Source organism: Nymphalis io, chromosome 19 (genome assembly GCF_905147045.1).
Source record: "Nymphalis io chromosome 19, ilAglIoxx1.1, whole genome shotgun sequence".
Classification (NCBI taxonomy): Eukaryota; Metazoa; Arthropoda; class Insecta; order Lepidoptera; family Nymphalidae; genus Nymphalis; species Nymphalis io.
Window position 1 is genome coordinate 10,446,826 of NC_065906.1, and position 25,703 is coordinate 10,472,528.

The following is a 25,703-nucleotide window of genomic DNA, read 5'->3' on the forward strand; positions in this document are numbered from 1 at the left end:
ACACGCTTAGCGATTTCATATTCGACAAAATGTAAACGGAAAATTTCGAGATGTGAAGACATTATATTAGGCAACGCGATACCAAACCATATTAATTCATCAGAAAAGTTGGCAAGTACTTTTGAATTAATTACAAGAACACATGAATAATTGTCGAATTCACTTTCAACGTTTTAAAGGGATCCTTTGAAGGTTTCTTATTATATATAGTATAATGCGTAGGTGTCACGCTTCATTTATAAATTATCCATATAAATACAATCGTCGGACCTTAATCTTTACGTTGCCATGCAGATTGACAGTTAGGCTTAACTTGAATGTTTAATATATTTTTAATGATTAATCGCCCGCGGACATTAACAAGATACACCCTCCTGAATATAGTAGGCTTCTTATTACAGTTGCTAGGTGAATAGAGGTCGTTACCAGTGAGGCCATTTTTTAATTTTTATTTGTAACTAGTGTTCGCTCGCGGCTTCGTTCAAGCTTGCTTCACACCAAATTTCATCAACATCAGTTCACGTGTTCTTACCGTGAAAGCTAGACAGCTAAAGTTACTTTCGCATTTATAATAATAGTATAGATTGCTGGGTGAATTGTTAAATGGACCACCTGATGGTAATGGTCACCATCGTTCATAGACATTGTATTGTAACAAATGTTAACAATTCCTTACAACGCCAATACGCCACCAACCTTGCGAACTGAGAAGTTATGTCCCTTGTGCCTGTAATTACACCGGTTCATACTCGAGTAAATAATCAATCAATTAAAATTACTAGTGACAATACGCCTACAAAGTAATAAAAGCTTTGCAGTCCGCCCCAAAGGTCAGTAAGGCAGAACACTTTCTCACTATTTTATTTATAATCTGATCATCGTTATTTCATATTTGTATTAGTTTTTAATACAGATATATAGATGTAAAAAGGAATGTAGTAATTTTAATCGCGTAAATGTTAAATATAGAAGAAGTCCAATCAATTAGTCTATTAACTCCAACAGTTATTTCAGTAGTTCAGAAATTGATCAGCGTTTAAAAACGCCTCTGTGAAAGGAACTGACAGCACATTAAAATGACGTAAGGGCAAATACTTTCAGTTTATTAAGGTCGGTAATATGGGCTTGTGGGGTCGGTTCGCTGCGTTAGCGAATCTCAATTGGTATAATGGATAGCGATCCATAATAAAACAATGAGGTTTTGCCGTCGAAGTGGATAATTTTATTAACTGACCCATAGCGTTGGAATTTATTTGGAACATTTTGATTTTAAAATATTTTTAGAACAATGTTTCACGCTCTTATTAAAGTAATAACATAAAAACCATAATGTAATTTTAAACAAATGTTATATAATGCCTTTCACGCCGAAGGTTGTGGGTTCGATTTCCACCCAGGACAGACATTTGTGTGCATTAACATGTCTGTTTGTCCTGAGTCTGGGTGTAATTATCTATATAAGTATGTATTTACAAAAAGAAAAGTAGTATATGTAGTATATCAGTTGTCTGGTTTCCATAGCACAAGCTTTATACAAGCTTAATTTGGGATCAGATGGCCGTGTGTGAAAAATGTCCCAGGATATTATTATTATAATAAAACAAATGTAATATATACACAGAGAAAAATTAAGAAAATTGAAAATAATCAATAAAAATGTTTCACTGGAAAAGTTACATAGACTTTGCAATCAAATTCCTCCTTGAAATTTATTCATCGCGCCCAAAACAGTTTCACTTAAACAAATGACGTGTTTAATTTTTTCGTCATTCATTATTGTTTTTTTTATTACATCTGTCTTACTTAATCTTTTAATTGATTTTTATTATTGTAATTACGTTAATTTTGTTACTACAGCTTGTTTTAACGCTTTATCCGTTATATATATGTCTATAAATACATAATTATGTTTAATTACACTTGGGATTATACGAATGCAAGGACTCGTTATAATTAATAATTGCTTTATTGAAGATATAATTTAAATTGACTGCCTCGTTGGTCTAGTGGCTAGATATAAGGCCCGGAGGTTCAATTCCCAGGTCGGATTAATAAAAAGTTATTAAATTTTTCAGTCAGAAAATTCTCAGTAGCAGCCCGGTCTTGCGCCTGAACTCTTTCCGGTCGTGTCGGATTGCCGTCCCATCGGATTATGAGAGTTAAGGAATAGAAAGTGCACTTGTGTTTTTTGTTTTTTTTTTTCCTGTGTTTATTGTTGTTGTATTGTAGTGTATTGATATTATAGTGCACACACTTGTGCACTATAATATCACCTGCGCAGTTGGCTAATTTCTTTTGAGATTGGCCGCCGTGGCCGATATCGGTCTAAAGGACCTTATATATAAATAAAGCGGTATAATCAAAATATAGTTGTTATTTAAACACATAACCGCAATTGTTGCAATAATGTCATAAGATGTCATGTTAGCCAACGTAAAATTAAATTGAATTTGCCAATACCTATATAATTCGACATAACACAAATGTCACCTCAATCGCTCAGCTTAAATTGAAAAAGCCGTTCTAACTTTAGTGGGAGCAATAAAATACTATCGCTTCCAGACGCATATATCATGTTTCTGATCTTTGTTCTAACCGAATTGTATACCTAATACGCCGTTAAACCATTGTGACATTCAACAACCGAAATTATTCACAGCTTTACGAGCAATCTTCTAAACGTTAACAATTACCCGTCGAACGCTGACAAGATTTTCAAACAGATTTGAAACCATTATTAACATATCAATACCATTTCACGTTAGTCAACGTAAATTAACTCACTAAATAAACAATGAAAACTAAACCCTATGTAAACGTGATAAGAGCGTCACAAATCGTAGCGGACATTTCATTTGAGGATGCAAATATTTATCCGTTAGTCTGTGTTTGACATTGATTTGTGACACTGAAAAGTAAAAAATATTGCCGTACATAGTTACAATCGTTCGGAAACGAATAATATATCGGATGTCAAATAAAAGATTATCGAAAACGATTAATGTAAACAGGTCTTATATCGATAAAATAAATCGTACGATTAACTCGATCTATTCGACACGCTGAAAATTTTTAACGTGTTTGTCAGTGTGTGAACTATAATATGGGGATTGTCTTCCCACACGGTAGCAGTAGGAAAACGCGTTTAAACAATTTATTTATAGTAAACGTTCGGATCATAATCGTAAAGTCCGTAGTCACCCGTGGTTGTTTGCAGGCGGCGCGCGCGCGTGTTTCGTTCCGAAATGACAGATTTCGTATTTTGAAATGTGACAGTTATACGTGGTCGTATTTTTAACTATGGGTGTATTTTTTTTACTCTGGTGGATTTTTTCGTGTAGTGAATTGTGATTAACTTAGCCAAAATACTGGATATTTGATGTTTTGGTAAATACGTTTTTTTTTGGGTTCAAGTCTGATTGATTTCTAAAATTATACCGAATTTTGAATTATATCTTATACCTAGTAGGTAATATTGTTAAATTTTGCCATTTCACTCGGTAATTTTTGTCTGTAATAATAACTTTTTGCTGCGTTTTCATTGGATGAGACTTGCTTATATAAAAATACTTATAAAATTTTTATCTATTTAGTCGACTTTCACGAAATTTCCCGCCTATAACTAATTCATGTCATTTATTTATAAAATATCCAGTTAAAATTGAAAAATTTAACTGATTACATACGATTATTATAAGATATTATTCTAATCAAAATCAAAGTTAAATACTTAGAAATTATCGCAAAACTTAAAAAGCAAATACGATTAGTTGCTATATATCGACGGTTAAATCCTATTTTATTTTATACCATATACCATATGCATTCTTTTCAGTTTTTTTTTTCCAATGGTTCTTTATTTAAAATATCAATATGGCATTTTTATTGCACAGAAGTTTGTTTACAGAAATGCGTTTCGAATTTCAAATTTTTAGCAATATATTTTTTTAAAGTTCTTTATATATATTTGGTTATAATGATTACATGCTTATTGTGACGACTATATTTGACCGAAACATCTAGGGCTCAACGATGAAAAATTTCGTTCATTATGCTATTAAATCAATATTAGTATGGTATTAAAGTTTTACTACAATAACCTCGTAAATTAATTTATATATAAAATCAAATGCTTTCAATAGTATCAATTATAAATATAGAAACCAATTGTATAATAAATAGCTTCCATTTCACAACATCAATGTTGTCATATACATTGATTTCTTAAGAAGATAATTATAATAAAAAATTAAAAAAAGATTTTTCATGTAAAATGTGCGAGGACCAATGATCAACTCAATCTAATCGTTCTCAAAGTGTACACTATACGGGATTTAATGCCAGCAAATATCCCACTGCTGGTCCAAAACCTTTTCTTTTTGAGGAGAATGTTTAGGTCTTAGTTCACAACACTGCTCCAATGGTTGGTGGATAAACGTGGCATTTTTATCTGTCATATGCAGGTTGCCTCGCTATGTTTTTCTTAGCACTCGAGCACGAGATAAATTATTATAAATTAAGCACATGAAAATTCAGTGTTCTAACCACTGGACCATCACGGCATGGGACATCACACAAAAGACGTCACTAGCCATAGGAAAAGAGAACAGAGAAAATAGCTTTATTATTGATTTGAAATGCTCAAGTTATTCATTTATTTATTTTAGGATCACCAACATGACATTCAGTAATAATTACAAATTAATAGGTCTAAGGGTAAACGATGCCATAACCACGACAAAAATGACACTAAGCATCTAAAATTATAATTAAAGAAAATAAAATAAAATTGAAGTGGTATTAATATTACAATATTACTAGAATTACTAGTTATTAAATTATATATTCTATAACATGACTAATAATATTCTAAAGTATATAAAAAATAAAAATTATGAATTTAAAGCCTTGCATATAAAACATTAAATGTATGGTATAAGTAACAACACGAATTTGAAAACACAAGTTGTAATATCTGTTATTTATTGATATATGACCTTAAAATACTAGATCGATTTCATAGAAGCTCGTCGACAGCTTATAGCCTCTACACAAAGAATACCATTTATATCCGAAGCTCACTTCGATCTGTCTCCATATAGTTATAATATGGTAGTGATTGTTATGTATCCGTATGAGATAATTTAAGCAAACAAAACAAAGAAAAAAAAAACAAATTCTCAACTAATTAAGTTAACCAAAACGGATGCGTAGTCTATGGAGATCAAATAAGTTATATACGTGTAAGCATATGTAGACCCTAAGGTTGCACGTTTAAATTCAGACACATGTGGACAGTTTTATTTTTTATTCTCATATTCGTCGGTAAGAAGACATAGTGAGAAATCATTCATTTTCTTGAAAAAATTGAGACATATTGATCTACTAATTAAAGTGAAATAGCTTAACGCTAATGCAGCATTATTTACTTCCCAATGGAAAAAGAAAACACTCAGAACCTAAATGTACTACTAGAAATTACTAATGAGCTATTTTAAGGTCCTTAATATATAAAATTATTATATAAAATATTAAAATCATCGCACATAAGAAACACGTATAAATTATATGGGTTAATAGAAGAGTTCTTTGGCCTGTAGTCATATATTTAAGGGCGGTTGCCTTTTATTGTTAAATATCTCTAAATTGAACTTCCAACTTAACGAAGTATGTAAGCCAGTTTGTATAGTTTATAGCAGAATAGGAGAGCATCACCAATATATCATATTTTATCAAGAGACAGTCACAGCCTGTCATTTCACATGATATACTGCGCTTTTATGATCGTACATTGAATTGTTACTATCTAAGCTTGTTATATTCATTTTGTTTTTAAAACTATAAACATGACTGTTGTTTCTCAATCAAACTATTGCGCACATTTTTTTTTAAATTAAGAAATAGATTGAACGCAAAAATATCTGAGACTTTTTAAATTTGGGGACTGTGGGTCAGATTTAGTGGATTGATGGCACTATTCCAATTTTACAATTTACAAGTTTACGTGACCACTCAACACCAGTTAGGCGGCACACAGGTTAACTATTGTTAGTCTTAGCAATTTATGATTACAAAAAGAGGTAAAAAAAATATTTATATTATGTATGTTTAGTCCTTTTTCCTCTCCATAACTGAATCATGATTTGTTTTTATTAATTGTTATTTTATAATTTATTATATTTCCAATAAAAAAAATAAACTTATTAAAATAAATAAATAAAAAGTGAAGTGAAAGCTTTTTGAGGAAACTTTTCTGTCAATTTCGACCTTGAATTCCTCTCATCGCACCCAAAGAAGCTTAATATAAAGAAATACTAATCATAAAAATGGTTGTAAAAATAATGGCAAAAATTTGTCTTAATTATTATAGAGTAGCCATTGAGTTGAAATAAACTACCTCTTCTGTCTCCAGTATAGTGTTGACAAAGTCTTAATTAACTATTGCCAAAAATTAAATGTAATTTCAGAAAATAAATATGCATTTTTCAGCTCTATTTACATACCATTAAACGGGATCAAAGCCGAGATAGCCCAGTGGTGAGAACGCGTGAATCTTAACCGATGATTGTGGGTTCAAACCCGGGCAAGCACCACTGAATTTTCATATGCTTAATTTGTGATTATAATTCATTTCGTGCTTTACGGTGAAGGAAAACATCGTGAGGAAACTTGCATGTGTCTAATTTTACTGAAATTCTGCCCCATGTGTATTCAACCAAACCGCACTGGAACAGCATGGTGGAATAAGCTCCAAACCTTCTCAAAAGAGTGAGAGGAGGCCTTTAGCCCAGCAGTGAATAACCAAATATAATTTAAAAAAAAATAGAATTCGTCGTGGTCAACTAACTACTGTCGTTGACACAGTCACGGCTTTCATTCGGATCATAGCAAATATTTTTACAGTCCATATTGATGTTTGTACAAGCGTGAAATTCCGGACCTCACTCATCACATTCGTTTTGAAAGGGACTTTTAGATTAAGATTATTTCTTCAGTATTATTTTATTTCCTTTACATCACGGTTTATGGATAACAGAAATAGCCCGAAATATATAATTGCTGGCTGCCCCTTCTTTTGTTATTATTTGGAGATTATACGTTTATTTTCATCATGATTTCTTTGATCGTCGATAATTATAAACATTATTTAAACACATAGTAGTGCTTGTTAGAAGCCTTAAAAAACTGTATTTGTCATTAATATTCTTATCGTTTTTTTTTTGTTGTTCTGCTTTTTAAATTACTTGTTAATTCTTTATTTTATATACTTCAATACTTGCTAAATAACTTGTTCTCGTTCGGTTCACTCCATGTTTCAATGTGAATGTGGAAACTTTGTTGGCTTATGTGAGACTTAATTTGTTATCAAATGTTTATGTGTTATATTATGCTGTATGTTTCCCAAATAAATAAATTGTCTTGTCAGATTTTAAGCCCACGATCTTCATTTAAGATCCATGTCATATCATAGAAGCTGTCAGATATCGAAGTACCAATTTATATAAACGAAATAAATTACGCTTTGTTAAAAACTCACATGCTGAGTGTTGGTTACTTTCTATCCATCTATTAGGTCCAAGTAGATACAAATCTTCCCTAATTTGCTTCTCATCAACCAGTCCTATATGAATTCAACAAATCGTCGTCGTCAGTCTACCTGATCTACAGGCGTCCTTGCGCCAAAGTCGTGATTTCCATTTGAGTTTACTTCAGCATAGCTCTGTGAGCAGTGTCAGTTACATTCGTTCTGCAGATTTCATAATTGAGTCACTATACATAGTATAAACTCAAAAGAAGTATGTAACCGTCAATCCACAGCATAATACCTTAGAGCCTTTTGCCAACAGTGGAAGCATTTCGAAACTTTTACATTAAGTGTGAAAAAGACAAAGTTAGTATCATCATGACTTAAACTAGACCGAGTTCGATGTATTCTGTTTACGGATTAGCTCAAACTTTAAAATTACTGACTCTAATATGTGAAACTTTTAAAAGTTTCAGCCAGTAATGTGTATGTATAGGGATTACTTTGCATCATCTGTAAGCTGTGACATAGTTCGAAGTTAAATTATTCTATAGCAACTTTAACGCTTGGTTATGCTACCGCGTATTTATTTAATTGAATTAAAAATTATTATCAGCTATCATTAAATTACATTATACAGGTATAAAAATTTATGATATACAAGTTGCAAAAACTTTGTACTTTTTATGATTTTTTTTTTTACTTTATAGCACATTTTATTACATCAAGTAACTGATGTGAATGAATGATATGAAACCATGTTATTTAGCTGAAGATCGTGGGTTGAAGGCTGGGCAAGCACTGTTTTTATGTGTTGATATTGTCACATGTGTTTCCAAACCAAAACTTCGTCGTAACAAAAAAAAAGATCTTTGCTCGACTGTGTATACTTATCTATAAGAATTAAGTGTGATATTATATATAAGCATTTCCTTAGTTATTTAGTCCATGAACGCATGCATTTATTCTAATCTTGAACAAACCTATAATAAATTATAAATGATGTAAAGGCGATGAAAAAGGTCCATGCTGTTTTTGGTGTACCTCGATAAGTAATGTTAATGCGTGTATGTGATCGGTCATAGATAATCCGTTTCTAAAACTCGCTTGCAGGAATAAGGGATATAACAACATAAGTCATGTGTTGGCAGAACATTAGCAAGGCCAATATTTAAGGAGAGGTGACCACTTATCATCTCATGGTGTAAATCTTAAAACGTCTTATGTCAGTTTTTTTATTGCTGATATATGAGTCTTATATTCTAAATGTCATCGATATTTTGAAATTTGTTTATAGACATTTATCGAATAATTCATTATTGGAAAGTTTTTGAGAATATACTCATTGAATGGTATATTGTAATTTGTATTTTTTAAAATCAATTAGAAGAAGACAAGTGAACGGCGGCCACCATTCCTAATGGTGACTTGTAAACTCTTTAGAGATATTTTAAGTTTACAAGTGTATCTTTTGTTCCCTCGCTCACAAGATCCGATGGGATGCCAATCCAATATGGCCCGAGATATCTTAGGTGTAGAATCAATGGCTTTATGAGCTATTACACAAACTGAAAGACTGTATAACCACAACAATCTTCATCAATCAACCTTCGGACTGCTACTGACCCGATCTGGATGTGAACTTGGGACCTCGGGTACTGCTTTATAAGATAGACATAAAATACAATTAAAATTATGTCTTAGCAAATTTCTTCAAGTACATTTTTTAATTTTCTTTTAAATTATTTAATCATATCTTAAAAAAAATAACATATTAACAAAAATTAATAACAGTTCATATAAATTTCCTGTACCAATGAATTAATAAGAATCTATTTTCTCCTTGATTGACGGACAAATTGATTTCCATTCATTTCTATTTATATATTTGACACTTAGAAAAGGAAACGAGCGGTCAATAAGGATTCATGTGACAGTTAATATTAATATAGTGACCACAGAAGGAAGAAACGGGCGAGATAAAACTATGATTAATGTAACATCAATTAGGTTTCTATTTACTTCACAAATTCAATTATATATATAATAACGAACTTTTTTTTAAGATTAATAGCAATGCCCTTTTTTAAGGAATTACTAGACTAGTATTCTTATTTACCCCTCCTATTACCACTTACATAGTCATCATTTGTATTAAGAAAAAGCTTAACATTTGAATCACTTGAAAAAATTTCACGAATTCGCTCTTGTCTTTTCTTGACATCATTATTAGATCTTGCAGTTTTTTATTATAAAATATGGCAACATCTTAAGTTTTACAAAAACATTCTAAATTTAAAATTTTTATTAGCCGCATGATAAGAATAATAATAACTAAAACCTACACCGAGGATCCCCCAACGCGTGAAAACTAGTCATGTAAATTACAATCCACTAAGATATTGCATATAATAAAAATAAATGTTTAGATTGATGGCAACACAAGGAAAATATTAAGTACTCATAATATAACAAATACAAAAGTATGTTTTTAATGGGAATCAGTGAGGTGGATATAACATATATATTATGTTTTTTTTGATCGAGATACTTTGTAACTTAAAAAAAATGGTGATATATATGGTGAATATTAACACCAAAATAAAATATGTTTTCAAACATATATAGTATATAATCAGTTATTTATAAATTTTATCTAAAGCGAGGCAAGTCAAATCTATTTACACATGAATACAAATACTTGACATAATTGGCGCTGAACCCAAAGGTAACTGATTTAGGTATAATACCTAAAGAAAAATCAATCTAAGTTAATAAGCAATAATAAATAATAATGTTCTATTGAATATATTTATATTATTAGTTGGACGTTAAAGGCCTGTCCGTTCTACGGATTTTATATGTACGCAGCACTCACTCATTGGTTATTCTACTGCAAAATAACTAATCAAATGAGTAAAACAAGTACACAGCTTATTGAAGTTTGAGATTATTTCTTATTCTTAAAAAAAATACATTTCTGTTTCCGAAGACATATACTAGTAAGCATATTATATATGTCTGTCTATGTCTATATTCATGTATGTATATAAAAGCCGAGATAGCCTAGTGGCGAGAAACCTGTATTGTAGTCAATCTGCCACATGAGTATCCCACAACCCGCATTCAATTAGCTTAGTCTACAGCTGCTAACCCTCTCCTCAAAAGGCAGAGGAGTGGTACCAGCTGCGAGGCATTTATAGGCTGTTATATGTTTTTTAATTCATTACATTTATTTCTAAAAGAAAATAGCCGTAAGCGATGTGTCTAATGTAACGAATGAACGATTACGTAATCTTTTATAAAATATATTAAATTTTCTTATAGAATATTTTATCAAATGAAGCTTTAAAACGCAGTCAAATATTAAATGAATGAGATAAGCGTATATTTTTAGGTTCTGTGTGTATTAAAAACCTTTCATTTTATTAATTTCTAGTTTCCGCCCACGGCTTCCCGCGTCTGAGGGGTTTGGGAGATATTAGGTAACCTATGTTCTTTTCTGTACCACAGACAACATGTATACAAATTTTAATGATAAACGAAGTAGTTAAGATTTGGAATCGTAACAAAAAAACAAACAAAATAAGTTTCGCATTTATAAAATTAGTAAGGATTCTTTTATTATACACATTTTATTGCCTGTGAGAATGCAATCTGAAATTAATCTTTACTTTCTGAAACTCTGATGCCATTAGTTGGTGGCAGCTGATGACGTGATAGATGACCAATGATCGTTCAGATAAAAGCCAAATAGTAATCTGAAACTTTGAATCATCAGCGATTCGAAAAAGCGGTAAGTATAAATTCGCTCAAAACGTCCGCCAATAGCAATTTGTTATGATTACATTTTATTACCTCATGGTTGATTTAATTTAATTTGTAATGCAGTAGTGAAAGTAGACCAGAGTAGAAATTTAGTAGACATTAAGATTTAAAGTATTTTAAGACACAGGATATTTTAAATTTGATTCGATAATGATCATGTACGGTTTATTTATTTTTAATTTAAAATGAATCGCATCAGTGGTTGCTCGCCTTAAAGTTAATTCCGACATTCCATTAGCGAGGATGTCCCGAGGAAACAAAACAGAGATCTATTCTAAATGTCAGATTACTCACACTCGATTTGGTATTCGTTCAGTAAAGACAGCCACGTGTTATTACTGATAAGAAATCGAGCAATTTTAATATTAAACATAAAATTATACGCTAGTTTTTGAAATAGTCATTTATTTCATTGTACTTATTGCACAAAAAAATTATCTTGCACACTAAGTGGTATTAACATCTCATCTCTCTCAGCCGAAAGACATCCTGGACCAAGGTCTCCCCCATGGATTTCCATTTTGGCCGGTCTTGCGCTGCCCGCATTCAACGGCTTCCCGCGACTCTTTCTATGGGTGGGATTAACTCTATTATTTATTAGCTTTTTTTTTTTATATGTCCGGGATGGCAAATGACTCTACTCCACCTGATGGTAAGTGGTAGTAGAGTCCAAAAGCTTACTACTGAGCATTCAAAATTATGAAGCTATAATCTATATATCTAAATGGATAACTGACTGACTGACGTATCAACGCATAACCTAAACTATTTGGGATAGCACCGTGAAAATTTGCATATGGGTTTCAAAAAACCACGACAAACGGACAATTGTCACAACAAAGTTATATATATTATAGTTTATTTTATTTTTTTAAGAAGGAGATCCTAAAAGTTATGATTAAAAAAGAATGTTCAATACACAGACACAATTAGTTACAATTTTAATCATATAGATGTAACACTGCAATTTAATCACTTCAGTACTTCGCTCAATGGCCTATCAAAGTAACACAGTTGCAAATCGTTTGGACAGAGGAAGTTTCAAATTTAGGTACGTAGGTTCACTACGAGGGGAGTTGTCTAGTATAGGTAGGTTGGTAATTTATACGAAAACTAGCCTATTTGAATGCAAATCACGTGTGACGGAGTTTGGCTTAGGCTCATGTTACATGTATTGAGTTTTGATGAAACTTCTGTACCTGTGACGTTTAACTTCCTATTTCAAATTTTGAAGAAAAAATATTCTAAAATAGATTTTGTATTTAAGAGGATTTGTTTTTGTGCGTGTTATCTATGTATGTGTGTTAAATGTCGTGTTGGTCTAGTGGCTAGCATCTAAGGCTGCAGATGTCCGATGTCCTGGATTTAAATCTCGGAATAATAAAAGGTATTCTTCTGTCTATAATTTCTAATAAGCCGAGATGGCCTAGTGGTTAGAACACGTGAATCTTAACCGATGATCGTGGGTCAAAACCCGGTCAAGCACCACTGAATATTCATGTGATTAATTTGGGATTATAATTCATTTCGTGCTTGACGGTAAAGGAAAACATCGTGAGGAAACCTGCATGTGTCTAATTTCATTGAAATTATGCCACATGTGTATTCTACCAACCCGCATTGGAGCAGCGTGGTGGAATAAGCTCCAAACCTTCTCCTCAAGAAGGAGGGGGGCCTTAGCCCAACAGTGGGACATTCACAGGCTGTTACTATTTACTTACTATAATTTCTAGTACTTCAACCTAAAATATGAAAATCAAACTTGGCTGCATTCATAACCAAGAGACTATATCTCGACGTGTAAAAATAAATATTGTAAATAGAATTATATGTCATAAATAATTTGAGGAGATCATATTTCTGCTTAAATAAGCAAAGTGGATCTATTACGACGTAAAATAATTTGTATGGCTATTACGACACATGTTCGATTAAAATAATTCTCATGCTGGTGTAGTTAAATTGCTTGTCGCTTCTTAAATTTCCTCCTAACCGAATTTTAGCCACAGCTGCCAATTATTTTAAAGATCAAACCATTGGCTCAGGAGAAATAATAGTGTACAATTAGTCTTTGCGCAAACATATGTGCACCTTTTATTCCCTTTTTAATCTCATAGTTTAATAAAACGTCATACGATACGATTGAAGAGAGATTATAAGAACTAACAGCTTTAAGGGTTTTTAAAGAGCGGTAGTATAAGAACCAGCCAGGGTTAGGTAATGAGAATGTGCTAGGTAGTAGGGTTTTGTGCAAGCTCGTCTGGGTCGGTACCACTCACTTATCAGATATTCTAACGCTAAATAGCAATACTTTGAATTGTTGTGTTCCGGTTTGAAGGGTGAGTGAGCCAGTGTAACTACAGACACAAGGGACATAACGTTTTCGTTCCCAAGGTTGCTGGCGCATTGGCAATGTAAGTAATGTTTAATATTTCTTACATCGCCAATATCTATGGGCGGTGGTGATTACTCAACATCAGGTGGCCCATGTGCCCGTCAAACTACCTTTAACTAAAAATATTTTTTCCAATTTCATAATACTTGTTTACAAGGCTCGTGTTCGCTTCGCTTTGTCACGCAAGTGTGTTACATAAATAGTACACCGAGCTGAAGCTTAACAAGATTCTCCAAGTGTCGACTTATTATATAAACATAAAATAAATGGTAGTTTGTAAATAAATGTTTATCATACACTATCTTTCATCTTAACTTGAACACCTACACAATATTAGTATCGAAATAAACACATTTCTAGTTTAGATTAATGGAGTTCTTTAATTAAAGGGTAAACAAGTATAAAATTGTGTGATTATAATAATAATAGATTTATGAGAACACCTCATGCACTAACTGCTGTAATTGTCCCACGTTTGGGTTTTCTTCTGCTAAGTATTAGGTTTTGGGATTGCTCTCTTGTAGATTAGTAGCGCATTATATAAATGACAGAATTTAATTCGACACGTTCACGAGTTTCTGAAGTTCGGCAATCACTGGATATATTATAAATACAAAATCATCTGAACCAGTAATCTTAGGTTGAGATCGGATCCACGTTTTGTATTATCTGAGCCATCTTGGCGTCGAGCGCCTCTTATCAAGCATCTATTTTAGAAAAAGAAAACGTTATGTAAGCGATTTTACAAAATGAGCTGAAACTATATTTACATGGTTATAATTTGTATCACTTATTTTTAACACTGATATCATTTAATTTAATTTTTACTGATAGATGTCGCAAATATATTTTATTGACAATTCTGAATCGCGCTGACAAGATTATTGGTTAAGGCTATAGGTTAGGACATATTTATATCGATAATAACGTGGACAGACTGACTATTGACTAAATTAATGAACAGCTTGAATTTAATATATATAGATTTATGGACATGACCTTCGCTTTAAAATATAGAGCTGTCCGAGTTAGCTGTACATCCTTTCTTTTTGACATCAATCGATCAGAACAAGTTGTCATTTATGTTTTAAGTACATCAAGGGATGAAACCTAAAAGTTTTGCAGTCAAAATCTTATGTTTGTTTTATATAATGAAAAATATTAACTACACTTCAATTTTATTTCGTTCCACACGTAGTATCCCCAATTTTATCGAAAAGAAAAATATTCAAAAACTAGACTAACTAAATTGTATGGATATACAAATGAATAAGATTGAAAGAATTCTTTTCTAATGTAAATCATACAACGATTGTCGGTCTAAATATGCCGACTTGCCGATCCATTATAATGTTAGTCGGTATAGATAATTACAACGATACCTATGGTTACACTTGACGTTTTGTGTGGTTAACTAAATTTAAATACTATTATTCAAACGTGAAGTTTGCAATTTGAATAACCATTCTAGCTTGACCCTCTTATTGTATTTTCACTCTGAATAATTGTAGGTCATGTTATATTTCACATCCTATTTATACAAGCAAACTGGCCTATATTTAAATCAGTGTTTTAAAATTCTGTGATATTTTTTGCAATTTACAATTGTAAATAGCAAAGGCTTAATGAAAAAAAACCTCATAGTATAGCAATTGTATTCATATTAGAAGTTTTTGTTTTTATAAAATTGGTGGCCTTCTGATGGTAAATGGTCACCACTGCCCATAGACATAAGTGCTGTTAGAAATATTAACCATTCCTTGCATCCTTTAGATGTTCATCCTAAGCATGTGTCAGTGTTTACACTCTCGTGCCTTGGTAAGCGGTCAAAGACGTTAGTCGAATGCTTGAACTCTTTCGGGTCATGTAGAATTTGTCCTCCTATCAGATTATTAGACTGAGAAAATAGAATGTGCACTTGTGTTTGCGCACACTTCTGTGTATAATATGCTCTAAGTAAATATACCTCGACCGAAATCGGAAATACATCATCATTATCATTAATATATCAACGCTGTAGGACATACAATTGACAATCTAAGAACCGTTCTGGTGAACGTTGGCAAAACTATAAATGCCTTTAAATTATTTATAGAATATTTTTAAAAATGTTCTTCTTTGTAAGAAAAATACTTGACATAGTTCATAGATTATAACGGTAATTTAAAAATATATAATAATATTTTTCATATTGAAAAGTAAATATAATTTTTATTAAAAGTGTACCATCTATTACTCTCCTATTTAGCAATGAGGACGATATAACATTTATTCTCAATATTTTTCAAAGAGTGCAAGCTAAACATGAACTTGGATCGTGTCGTGAGCATTGAATACGGGCGGAAGGATCGCTTAGCGTTGTACTGATTGTGTTATCCATACTAATATTATAAAAGCGAGATTGTTTGTTTGTTGTATTTTCACGTCTCAACTCCTCAACCATCATGAAATTTTGCATACAGATGTTCAGGTATAAAGAGTAGGACATAATGTACTTAACACCTTATCCAGGCAACTTATGGGCAGGAAACAACTCAATACAAATTTAAAAGACGTGCATAATTTACTGGTGGTAGGGCTTTGTGCAAGCCCGTCTGGGTAGGTACCACCCACTCATCAGATATTCTACCGCAAAACAGCAATACTTGATATTGTTGTGTTCCGGTTTGAAGGGTGAGTGAGCCAGTGTAATTACAGGCACAAGGGACATAAAATCTTAGTTCCCAAGGTTGGTGGCGCATTGGCTATAAGCGATGGTTGACATTTCTTACAATGCCAATGTCTAAGGGCGTTTGGTGACCACTTACCATCAGGTGGCCCATATGCTCGTCCACCTTCCTATACTATAAAAAAAAAAAATACTTCCTTTCCTCATGAGGGGTAGGTTTAAAGGTGAATATTCCACTCCCATCATTCCAAGTGTCACAATTTAACCCAAAATATGTAGGATTTGTCTCGATGTATATTATGCATATGAAAACACGGCTGCAGCGTTGAGCTACTGGGCCATCTCGGCTTTTTTTTCAAATATTAACAATATTTCGTTTTGACAACTAATTAATGTCACACACACGCGCCTTTTTGTTGAATTCACCTTCTTCTTTATTTATGTCGGTTAATAATATAATCTACCACAACAAACATGATTTGTTGCAATAAAATAGTGGGTATATGAAATTAAAACCGACTGATCTAAGGAACGTACTGAAATAATTGTACTTAGATGTAGTAGTGTTTATTTATCAAAACGACCTCGGTATGCAAGTGCATCAATTGTGATGGATGGCATACGTCATGCGGTAAAACTGTCGGCTTTCGGCCGTCCGGGGGTGTATCCGTTAACAACAAGTATTTATTGCAGAGATATAACATTACAAAGTGCGTTTAAATTGAATCCTATATCTACTATTAGTGCAAAATATATATATATTATGTAAATGCAATAACAACTGATTATTTTCTTATGTTTAAATTTAAATAGAGTCAAACTGCGAAGTAAAGCTACTTACTCGTATATAATTATTAATATTAGTACCTGGGTCGAGCTCTCTCGGTCCTCATAATTTGTTTTAAAATTACTTTTTTTTCGTGAAAATATGAGTTTTTTAAGGAGTTACAACCTATATACATAAACTAAAAAGCAAAGCCTTATCTTAATACAAAATTTGAGAATAAAACGGGCCGGTTGGCGTGGTTGTTAGATACTTGCCTTTCACGCCGAAGGTTGTAGGTTCGATTCCCAACGAGACAAGATATTTATATGCATGAACATATCTGTTTGTCCTGAGTCTGGGTGTCCTGAGTCTATATAAGTATGTATTTACAGAAGAAAAGTAGTGTATGTAGTAAATCAGTTGTCTGGTTTCCATAGTACAAGCTCTGCTTAATTTGGGATCAGGTGGCCGCGTGTGTGAATAATGTCCCAGGATATTATTAAAATGATTAAAGTTTTCTATGATATTAATTCTACAAAAAATATTGATTTCATTTGATAAGTAGATAGACTTATATAACTTACTTTTACCTCTATAATTATATTTATTTCAATTCATATATAAACGCAAAGATATAATAATAAATGAGTATATCATGTGCGTTCTTCAAACATTCATTCACCACGGTGACACCAACTGACATTCCATTTGACACTGTCATCTTTGGTGATCCTAATTGCGCAGGCGCCGAGAAGGCAAAGTATATTTAAATAAAGCATCCCACCAAGATTCCAGGAATGTACTTAATAGATCGAGGAAAAAGGAAATAGAACGTAAATACACTGGAAATAACGCCCCTCGATGCCATAGTTGATTCGTGGCTTGTTTTGTTTCATGGTTTATTTTTGTTTTGATTTTTTTTAATGATACATCAAATGAGCCAATATGTTAAGTTTTTTAAATATAAAATTTTCGCGTTTTACCCGCGGCTTCGCTTGCATCATAATTCGTTATTGCTAAATAACAAAGAAAAAGTGATGTTTCTTTTAGTATAATATATTAATTTGTTTTAAAATTTAATCATGTAAAATGATGGATTTTAATACAAACATTTTCATTACCTTTATGATTACCTTTGGGGTTCAATTTTCAAAAAATCTTCCTTAGTGCAAACCTACTATGTGAAAATAACACGTACGCAGCTAGACCCTGTTGTTTGGGCTGTGCGATATGTCAGCCAGTTATTCAGTTATTCTTTTATATTTACATTTTTAATTAACAAAATAATAGTAAATAAATGTAAAAGCATAATAATTTTGATTAGCTACGAACAATCTTCCTTCATGATCTTTCCTACAAAGACCAACGAGTTCATTAATTAATTAAGTCACTTGTTTGGTGTAAAAAGTGTTTATTAATCTACAACGCGACTCAAATCATAGATGTCCAAGATCATTTATATATATCCAAGGCAATGTAAATATATAAGATTTATATCACCGACCTTGCTGTGGTTGGTAAACATATTATAAACATTTTCCTAAACTACACAATACCATCTGTATTATTGTATGCTTTATTTATTATTTATGTTACAAGTTAGTTAGTTAGCTGTTGTTAGAAATGAGTATGAAACTTTAATAGCATATACTTATGTATATTTAATATTATTATATTATTTATGTAAAATATACCTCGACTAAGATTTCGAAGAAAAAAGTTATTTTTTCTTAACTAATTATAGGACAGCTATTTTCAAGGGAGACTAATAAATAAATAATAAAGACTAATAATGTACAAATACGTGCGCAAACCATCAACTCTCAAAGTCCCATGGGATGGCAATCCGACACGCCCGAGAGAGATCAGCCGCAAACGTCACGGTTTATCATGCTCAGGCAAGGGAGTATAACACCTCCAACTTGTTACTTTCGGGTTGCTACTGAGAATATCTGAACAGAAACATTAATATATTTTTTTACCTTATTCAGGATATAAGCCAAAGTCAATTGAGTAATGAGAAAATTGTATATATGTTTACCTTATGTAGAGGGCTTTGTGCAAGCTCGTCTCGGTAGGTACCACCATCAGATATTCTACCGCCAAACAGCAAATTTTGTATTATTATATTCCGATTTGAAGGCTGATCGAGCCAGTATAACTACAGACACAAGTGACTTAATTCCCAAGGTTGGTGGCGCATTGGCGATGTACGGAATGGTCATTATTTCTTACATCGCCATTGTTTATCTATTACAAGCACCAGTTTTCACATTATTTAGTTGATATTTAAATGTTATATGTCAATTTGTAAACTTTTTGTTAAGAAATAATAAAAATTATTATTTTTATGTCTATGGTGCCTGTGGTGGCTAACCATGTATGTGGTGTCTACTTGCCAGTCGACCTATTTATTTCATAAAAAATATATATACATGGGAAACAAATGACTGTATTTTTAAATTAATATGTATTTTTAATTAATTTTATACGAGTATAATATTATTACAGACGTGTAAGAAATTAATATACTTTAGTGGTATAATTAAGAGCCTTTATGACTTATTGATTCAAATGAGTGAATCTCAATCAAGTACTTGAGTTTAAATGCAGTAAAAGCTAATTGCGCAGAAATTTATATATATTAATACGTTATGGGTATAACATATTAATCTTCATCATTAATTTTAAGTGCTGCGATCTATCATGTCACTTTTTGTAACGCATTGAACAAAACCGAACTCACTCCTCACTCACTCGCTTCACACGTCATTATCGCTTACAAAAATTGTATCCATAATTAGTATTACAATAAGCTTCGAATTAGTATTCGTTGATATTCAAACATAAATATAATTGAATATTTATTGATTAAAAAGAATTACTACTGGTTTTCTTGTCGATTCTTCGCGGTAGTATCCACATTCGAAGCTTGTGCCACATTCGGTAGTATCCACATTCGAAGCTTGTGCTTCGAACATTGTTAGCTTTTTTTTTATTTTTTTCTACTCGAATAAGTATTTTTTAACTTTAACCAAAATGCGTGGAGTGCTACCGAGCGATTCAAATCATCTTCAGTTTACGAAACGTCACTCGGATCAAAGGGTTCACATCAAAAGGCAATATAATGAGTGACAAATTTATGGTTTCACTTATTTCAACAGGGACTCGCTTTGCTCTTTGTATGGTTTTCATTTTACCAGCTGCTGCAACAACTTTGCATGGATGCGCTTCGTTGGGACTTGAGCAGTCTTTTTTTAACTTGATGACAAAGTCGACATCCTTCGAATCGTAGTAACATATTTAGTCCTCGATATTAATTTCTTAAACGTTTCATTTTGTTTTTTGTGAGTTTGTTTTTGTACAACAAATTCCTGCTCTGTTAATAATTAACGTTAAATATAACTATAATTAATATAACTATGAATATATTCTTAATTTATTGGATTGTTCGTTGTTCGTTTCGATTGTTGTTCGTTATTTGTATAATTTTTTGTTACAGCGGTTATCTAATTAAATGATAGAGATGCAAATATAGAAATTAAGTTTTAGTTGTACTTTCCAATTTGCTTAACTATTTAAGCTTAAAAAATATATGATGAATTGTTATCATTGTTTAAATTAATTTTAATTACAATTGATCTTCGATCATGATAATAGTCCGACATCTTTACAGCACACATTCATTTAAATGATATATTTCGTAGAATGATTAGTAAAAATTACCCTCTTAAAAACGGCAGCTGAATGTAACTTAATTAAAAGTTTTAATGGGAATCTTTCGTTAACACCTAGTGATGAAGATAAGCGGTCATTAATGGATACAGTGCACCCTCATGATCTGACGTCCCTTTGACAAATTGTAATTGAATTTTATCTGGTTTTTATAAATGTTTATCGAAACCAGACATCACCCCATTAAATAAAAGTAATTGGTTTGACGCAAGTAACGGAAATCCAACTATGATCTTAGTAAAAAAAAGATGGCCGCCACGGGACGCCTGATGTGAAACATCGAAATTGATGGTTATCTAAATAATTAATAATTAAATAAAACCAATAAATGCATAAGGGCCATAGGGTAAAAATATCATCATATATAGTATGCGCGTTAAGTACACAAAAGTGAGCATAGAGTGGTGGTGGAGAGGGTGATGACGGTATAAGCGCTCAGCGCCGCTATCTCTCGACGCAATTGTAAAGGCTCGACGGCGTTTGTGACCTTTACGTCACCAATAGTGCGAACTGTACGTCACTGCAACCAATCCAAGTCCTTCAGAAGGTACTTGGTGGAGTTATCCTAAAGGTGCGAGCAATATTCATCGCAAGACCGTACCTGTGTTTTGTACAGCAGGCACAGTTGTTGTGGCAGCACCAATGGCTTTACGTGCTCTCTGCGGCACGGGACTGTACACAATTTCAATTTCCAGACTCTTGGCTGCTATTGAGAATTTTTGACTTTTCAGTCAAAAATTCTAAACCCAATAACTTATTATAGGCCAGACCTGGGATTTGTATCCGGAACCTCGGGATCTGCAGCCACTAGACCAACGCGGCAGTCAGATATTATACAGGTCCCTTTATTGTCACAGCGCAAATGAATTAGTCTGAGTATCTTAAATCTCTTGGAATTACTTTGGCTCACTCACCCCTTTTCCAATAATTTACCCAAATCGTAATCGTGTTCCTTTATTTGAAATTTACTGTTAATTTCAAAAAAGTATTGATTAATTTTCTCTTACTTTGTCTTATACACTAATGCAATTAATTTAATATGATTTCAAATATTTTTTGCTTAACAACAAATAATAAATAATTATGTTAATATTATATAATAATAAAATAGGTTATATATTTTTTACGTTCACTTAATTATATAGATTTAATTTTGAATTATATTAGATAAAAATAAAAGATACTTAAAAAATTGTTTTCAGATACTATTTATTTTCTAAAAATATCTTACTTGGTAAGCCCTACCAGCTTTGTTCTAGCTCACCTGAGTAGGTGCTATTGCAATTGCAATGCATAATATTGTTGTTTTTCGGTTTCAACTGAGGTTGGTGGCACATTGGTGATGTAAGGGATACATAGCATAAGGTGACACAATCAATATATTATTATCGAATGAACAAAATGAATTTAAAAAAAAATTGTATTTATAATTAAATTTGTTTTCATCTCGTGCTTGACGGTGAAGGAAAACATCGTGAGGAAACCTGCATGTGTCTGATTTCATTAAAATTCTGCCCTATGTGTATTCTACCAACCCGCATTGGACCAGCTTGGTGGAATAAGCTCCAAATCTTCTCCTCAAAAGGGAGAGGAAGCCTTAGCCCAGCAGTGGGACATTAACACGCTGTTACTGTTAGTATTGTTACGATACGCTCTAATTTTTATTTTATATTCAATAGATAACAATACGCAACTATCTAAACAGGAGTCAGACTCACATTTAGCGGTAATTTTCGAACGTCTCACTCAATACATTCCTGATCAAAGCTAATAAACATTTATCTCCAACTAGCAATTATATTTATAAAGGATGAAAATAGTCATTTCCTACAGTGACAGTAAAAACGCCATTTCATTTAATTACCCAAACTGGGAGTAATTGAATTGATTAAAATTTTTCAAGGCAACGGGGACGTCATTTCCGGAGGGGATTATTATTAGAGCGACGGAAGTGACTCGTGGTCGAAACATTCTGAATCCTCAGCGTGAATAATGATAGAATGTAGATACTCAGGTGTCGATATAAAATTAGCGATTGTTTAAAGATAGATAGGATAACTCAACTTATGAAACTTATTATATATTACTCTAAAGAACTTATTGTATTTTTAAACATGTATTCATTGATTTTCTTACAGGAATAATATTTTAAATTTTTTTAATTAACATAAGTGTCTACGTACATAATATTATGTAAATTGGTTATAAGGAGTTTTTGTTTCTTTCATTAGAAGGCATTCCGTACCAGTGATAGTTATACAAATTAATAAAAGTTTTTAAGAGCCCACTTCAGTAAACAATATTTTGAAATTGTTTTTTTTTTCAAGTTGCAATCATCCATGGAGATGTGCAACTGTTCAAAAATGCTAGCACATTGAAGACAAAAATAAGAACGATACAATTATATTTATACATTATGTATAAGAGTTAATGGACTTGTACCTAATTACACAGCCCACATTCAACTCGAAAAACATCAATACGTACTATTAAGTAGTTTTTTAAGGGGTGCCTTGTGCTAATAAATGATTAATAGGTGGTATGCCTCCTTTGATGTAGAACAAAGCTTTTAGATATATGCCTAATGAAAAAAACCATTGGAACGTATAACTTGGTACTAAGTATTCCTTTAAATAGTATTTAAGCATATAAAACGATATATAATGATGATTATGTATCATTTTACATAATTGATGATACTGAATAATTGTTAAATGATGATTAAAAAGTGCTTGCAAGATACTCGAATAAAGTTCATTTGTATTTTGAAAGGAAAGTAAGCTGGTAAAAGCTGAGCGCTTTCGACTAAAAAAAAACAATAACGAAACTGGATTAATATGAGGGTTTTTTTACAGAAGAAACCGACAGTAGATTAGATTTTTTTTTCTTTCTATTCATTATATACAAAATAAATTCATGCAAATCTAAATTAAAAATAAACACAGGATGATCCTCTGAAACATCAGAGATTGTTTTTTTCGTAGAAGTTGTTTTCTAAGCATGGCTTTATTTGGCGAAGTCGAATGAACCGCATTTGCTTATAGATTCACATATATTGGAAGAGTTTTATTTATAAAAGTGATTTCGCGATAGATTCACCCGCAGAAATTTATGTTTACTTTATCAAAAATAATATTTCTTTTCAGATTTCGAGTTCCGGTCGCGCAAAATTTCGCCGGCTGACGAAAAAATATCTTGGATCACGTCCAAATATTATGACACTTTGATGAACGAAAATAGAATTATATTTTTGGAGATGGATTAGGAAATAACTGCGAACGTTCGAATTTTATAGGATATCAAATTCGAAATTAGACGACGTGATAGATGACAAACAAACATATTTTAGAAGAAGATAATTGCTTAACTAAGTGTTAAAAATAATTCGAAGAGGGTAATTGAAATATGTGAATAAATAATAAGGCGAAGTATTCAAGAAGACATTCAAGGTTCAATATTAAAAGATTTGAACATAAAGGCTTGTGTGCAAAATATCAATGAGTACTTTAATAAACGAAATATATGTGGTGTGGCATAGTGAAGTGAAAAGGACAAAAATTTGTGAAAATGTCGAAAGATACGAATTTGTATGTGCTAGTGATGTTATTAGTAACGCAGACCCAGATTAGAATGAGTGAAGAGATCGTGGAAGCGAGTAAGTTAAACTATATTTTATTTAAGAGTTGTAACGTACAATAGGAAATTGAGCCTAAGCACCTACTTTTAGCAGCTCCAAATAGCTTACGTAGACTGGGCCCAGTACGTGTCTTCGTTGTCGTCCTCCTATTTATATGTCTTCCATAGGTCACCAGTTGCTGAACAAACCAAGGGAGTATCGTACATCTATGTTCTCTACATGATGATAGAACTCACAGAGAACAGTTTTTTATGAGAGCGTGTAAAATATCGATCGGTCCTTCTATTATAAATGAAGAAAGTACTCAAGCTGATTCCCAAAAATAGAAATAAAAAATTATATAATTCTTTTTTCAACCTATTTTGTTGTCTTATAATTGAAAAAATAATAATAATTAAATTTGTGGTATAAATTCTCATAAGAAATTAATCAGAAGTATATACCGGTTGGGAACCACAGTTATTAGTTTATGCCACAAATAGGATAGATAGAAAAAAAACAGAGGATTGCTTATCTGTCATAGATTTTTTTCCAGCACAGTCAATATGGAAACAAAAAGATTTAGATAAATCTATAATCCATGCATATTGTGCGTGTCATACAAAATCTAAAAAACAGTTATAGAAATTTTTATGCCATATATTATTTGAAATCATTAATGTACCAATAATAAATATGTTTTATTGAAATAAATAGTGATAATTACATAAAAATGTAAGTCCTAAATTATTTACTTCACAACCATATTTCAATATAGTGCCGTTTAATTCAGTATCAGTGGGAGCAGTGTCGCATTCGACCCCCTTATGCTGGCGGATCGCCAAATTGGATATACTCGCACGAACGACTATCACACGTGCTCTGTCAATAATGTACGGGGGGCTTAATAATGAGTTGGAGGATATCTGAAACTACAGTCAATGTTATGTTTATTTTATATAATTTTTTTTTTTTATATTTATTTTTAGGTTATTATATATTTTTTATTAATTTCTTAATTAAATAGTTTAATGCTCGTAATAAATCCTTATTTGAAAATATTTAGGTGACCGATTCCGTTCACGGCGGCTACTGTTTACTGCGCAGTTAATATTAAAGTTCACAAGTGTCTATGGAAACTGGTTCACAGTTTATTCCTTTACTTTCATA

At 32.0% G+C, this 25,703-nt stretch overlaps 1 protein-coding gene across 1 annotated transcript in view; it reads left to right on the forward strand.

The window, feature by feature from the left end:
- Positions 1 to 3,223: 3,223 nt before the first annotated feature.
- Positions 3,224 to 25,703, forward strand: part of LOC126776092 (nephrin-like) — a 113,576-nt gene continuing 91,096 nt past the window's right edge. Inside the window, exons 1-2 of the mRNA XM_050498376.1 lie at positions 3,224 to 3,387; positions 24,064 to 24,572. Of these exons, the coding sequence (XP_050354333.1) occupies positions 24,485 to 24,572 (88 nt within the window). The 5' untranslated portion in view covers positions 3,224 to 3,387; positions 24,064 to 24,484. The remainder of the gene's footprint in view (positions 3,388 to 24,063; positions 24,573 to 25,703) is intronic.